This window comes from Nicotiana tabacum, chromosome 14 (assembly GCF_000715075.1).
Source record: "Nicotiana tabacum cultivar K326 chromosome 14, ASM71507v2, whole genome shotgun sequence".
Lineage (NCBI taxonomy): Eukaryota > Viridiplantae > Streptophyta > Magnoliopsida > Solanales > Solanaceae > Nicotiana > Nicotiana tabacum.
The window spans coordinates 113,435,668-113,439,971 of record NC_134093.1 but is presented as its reverse complement, the minus strand read 5'-3'; the positions used below and the strand labels follow the sequence as shown (position 1 = coordinate 113,439,971).

The window sequence follows — 4,304 nt, the reverse complement described above, 5'->3', positions numbered from 1 at the left end:
AACGTCGAACGACATTTCGCTAAGGGCCTTCGTGCTTTTAATATATATAGATAGATATAGATATACTAATCGCCAACTGTGCGGTGAGATAGTCGGGATTCATTCACGTTGAAGGTCTTGAGTTCGAATATTAGACATCGCGAATTCTTAGTAGAAATCTCGTAGTGTGTTTACCCGATGCGAACTCGAATTAGCCAATCCAGTTGACATGGTCATGCGGATACTGAATGGCTAAACAAAAAAAAAAACTAACAAAGAAAGAGAGAAATATAGTCCGTTTTTCGATCTCAAATATTAATTATTTTGCTGAATTGAACTTATTTTAAAATATTTAGCTTTTCAAAAAAAATGTCGTTTTTCTTTTTGTTTTTCCTTTCAATTCTACCCTTTATTGTTCCAATTAATCAATTGTTAATTTAATGATAAATTTAAGAAAAAAAAATAATTGATACAAATACTCTTATGATTAATACAATCAAATGTTTCTAAAAGATATGCGAAAGTTAAGAAAATAAAAAAAAAGTTTAAACAAATAATTTTATAGTTAATACTATTAAATATTTTTTTCCTTTAAAATACATGAAAATTTGAAAAGATAAATAATATGAAGTGGATTATACACGTGTCAAGGAGACAAGAAACACCAAAGGTTATGGTGAAGTAGTAAGTACTCATTCATCTGATATCTCGGGTTCGAATATTCGATATGAAGTCGCATTTGATAGAAAGTACCTTACTCCCGTGGAACTTCCCCTACAGAATCCGAATTGGTCGGATCTTAATACGAATACTAAACACTAGACGAGAAACGCAAAAAGACATGTCAAGGACCAACGAGGCTCCCATGACGTTAAATACCGAACGGTCCTCTCTCCAAATCTCATTTACTCATCTTTTCCTCTTTTTCCAAACCTCAAAAATTTACTCTTATCTCTAAAAGCTTATATATTTGTTCAATCTATCTGATAAATGCAACACCAAATTCTGGTTTACTCTTTTGTGAACTCTTGGACTTAAGATTTTAGAACTTTGTTTGCTTTCTTCATTTTCTAAATTTTTTACCAGTTGGTTTTGAGTGGCTTAGAGAAACTTGGTGTAAAGCTCTTTAAGGTGAGTGTATAGATCTTTCCTTTTAATACTCTTTTTTTTTTCTTGGTTTCATTTTCTTTCTTTTAAACCAAGAAATTTCCAAAGGCCAGTAATTCAAAACAGATTCGTTTCTCTAACTCACAATGTACACTTAACTCACATATGATGCGCTGCGTTTTTACCACTAGGCTAAAGGCTGGACTTTTATTGTTTTCATTTCTCTTTTATTTATTTTTTAGTTTTTTTTTTTTTTTTTTTTTTTTTGGTGGTATGGCCATGCATGGCTTTTCCTTTAGGAAATAAAGGTGTCAAGTCTTTGATTGTTTTCATGGCGAAAACAAGCCACTTGATCAATGAGTTCACACTCTATCTTTCTTTTTTCTTTTTCTTTGTTAATCTTGAAGTTTTTTTCACTAAAGCAAAAATAGGAAGTTTAAAGTTAAATAATTTTCAAAAATATAAATATGCCATTCTTCCTAGAAAAAGTGTCATGTAAAATGTAACTGAGGAAGTTTAAGGGTTAAAAGTATTTGATGTAAATGGCACATTTGTAACTGCTTCGTTAATGTTGACTATTCACCGCTTAGGCTCTAAATTTGTTTTCACACTCTTTGATGTTGAAAATTAGCATGTTACACAAATCTTAGTTGGCTTGCCTTTGTCTTTTACTGAGTTGTCAACATCAAATTATCCATCCCATAATTAAACACAATTTACACCCATAATTATAAATTATCTCTGTATAATATATAGTTCACGGGTTCGAGCCGTAAAATCAGCCATGCTGCCTATATCACACCCTTTGGGGTGTGGCTCTTCTCCAGATCCTGCGTAAACGCGAGATGCTTCGTGCACCGGGCTTGCCTTTTTTTTTTTCTATTAAAAAGGTCAACCCGGTGCACTTAGCTCCCGCTATGCGCAGGGTCCGGGTAAGGACCACAAGGATCTATTGTACGCACCCTTATTCTGTATTTCTGCAAGAGATTGTTTCCATACTTGAACCCGTGACCTCCTGGTTACATAGCGACAAATTTACTAATTACACCAAGAATCCCATGTATTTTCTATTAATACATTCAAAAATATTCTTATTAGTTGTAAAATTTCCACACTGTCTCTTTGCAGGATTTGGAGTTTTGACAAAGAGTACACTAACCCATGGCTAAAGAGCAATTGGAAGTGCCAAATGCACTTGATGTTGCCAAAACACAATTGTACCATTTCACTGCAATTGTGGTGGCTGGTATGGGCTTCTTTACTGATGCATATGACCTGTTCTGCATTTCTTTGGTCACGAAACTACTTGGCCGCATTTACTATCACCGCGATGGCGCAACAAAGCCTGGAACTCTTCCTCCTAACGTGTCAGCCGCGGTTAATGGCGTCGCGTTCTGTGGGACCCTTGCCGGACAACTGTTTTTTGGGTGGCTTGGAGATAAATTAGGAAGGAAAAAAGTTTATGGAATGACACTTATGCTTATGGTTCTTTGTTCTATTGCCTCTGGACTTTCTTTTGGCCATACGCCAAAAGGGGTTATGACTACCCTTTGCTTCTTCCGGTTTTGGCTCGGATTTGGCATTGGTGGCGACTACCCTTTATCCGCCACAATCATGTCCGAGTACGCTAACAAAAAGACTCGTGGGGCGTTCATTGCTGCTGTATTCGCCATGCAAGGTTTCGGAATTTTGTGTGGTGGAATGGTTGCGATCATTATTTCCGCTTTATTTAAGGCAGGGTACCCTGCACCAGCATATCAGGTCAATGCTAGTGCTTCTACTGTCCCTGAAGCCGATCTTGCATGGCGTTTGATCGTCATGTTCGGTGCTCTTCCAGCCGGAGTAACTTATTATTGGCGAATGAAGATGCCTGAAACAGCGCGTTACACGGCCCTAGTGGCCAAAAACGCGAAACAGGCGGCTTGTGACATGTCGAGAGTTTTGCAAGTTGAATTAGAAGCTGAACAAGAAAAAGTAGAGAAGCTCGCGCAAGAAAAAGGGAACGATTTCGGGTTGTTTACGGTACAATTCCTTCGTCGCCACGGACTTCACTTGCTTGGTACAACTAGTACATGGTTTTTGCTAGACATTGCTTTCTATAGCCAAAATCTTTTTCAAAAAGACATTTTTAGCGCGATTGGATGGATCCCACCACCCGAAACGATGAATGCAATGGAAGAAGTGTACAAAATTGCAAGAGCACAAACACTTATTGCTCTTTGTAGTACTGTTCCAGGGTACTGGTTTACAGTAGTATTCATCGATAAAATAGGCCGATTCGCGATTCAATTGATGGGGTTTTTCTTTATGACAGCGTTCATGTTCGCGTTGGCCATTCCTTACAATCATTGGACACACAAGGACAATAGAATTGGATTCGTGATCATGTATTCGTTAACTTTTTTCTTTGCTAATTTTGGTCCAAACGCGACTACATTTGTTGTCCCCGCGGAGATTTTCCCCGCGAGGCTAAGGTCAACATGCCATGGGATTTCCGCGGCTGCTGGAAAAGCGGGAGCAATGGTTGGAGCATTCGGGTTTTTATATGCTGCGCAATCCAATGATCCAAAGAAGACTGATGCGGGTTACCCGCCGGGTATTGGCGTGAGGAAATCTTTGATTGTATTAGGTTTTATTAACTTTTTTGGGATGTTGTTTACATTATTGGTACCTGAATCTAAAGGGAAATCATTAGAGGAAATGTCCAAGGAAAATGAGGGAGAAGATGAAAATGGAACAGCTCAAGTTTAAGTAGATCGTTAAAAAACAAAAATTAGCGACGGATAAAAACTTAAAGAAAGCTTTTATGCTTTGTACTCTCCTGGTATACAGAGAAAAAAATTAGTACCTTTTTAATAGTTTGTGGTCGCAATAAATGTTAATGCAAAATTAATGTTTTCTTTTAAAGCAAATAGAAGTGAAATAATTCATGAACAACAAGAAGTTATAGTTACACCTTTCTATAACAACATTCCTATATAACAATCATTCACTATAAAAGTCAAGTTTTTTTCGGAACCGATTTTTATATTATGTTATTGTACATGTCCTCTATAACAGCATTTCACTATAACAAAAAAAAAATATCGAAACAAACGAGGCTGTTATAGAGAGGTTTGACTGTATTTAATTCTCTCTTCTTCATCTTAAATTTGCCTTTTTTATAGCATAAGCTTGTCGAATCGAAATTGAAATACGAATTCAAGCCTGAAAAGGGA

At 36.8% G+C, this 4,304-nt stretch overlaps 1 protein-coding gene across 1 annotated transcript; it reads left to right on the top strand.

Annotated features, from left to right (window-relative positions):
* Positions 1-1,990: 1,990 nt before the first annotated feature.
* On the top strand, positions 1,991-3,915 carry LOC107773681 (low affinity inorganic phosphate transporter 1-like). The gene has a single exon (XM_016593087.2). It carries the CDS (start codon positions 2,248-2,250, stop codon positions 3,835-3,837), a length of 1,590 nt encoding a protein of 529 aa, XP_016448573.1. The 5' UTR covers positions 1,991-2,247; the 3' UTR covers positions 3,838-3,915.
* The last annotated feature ends 389 nt before the right edge of the window (positions 3,916-4,304 follow it).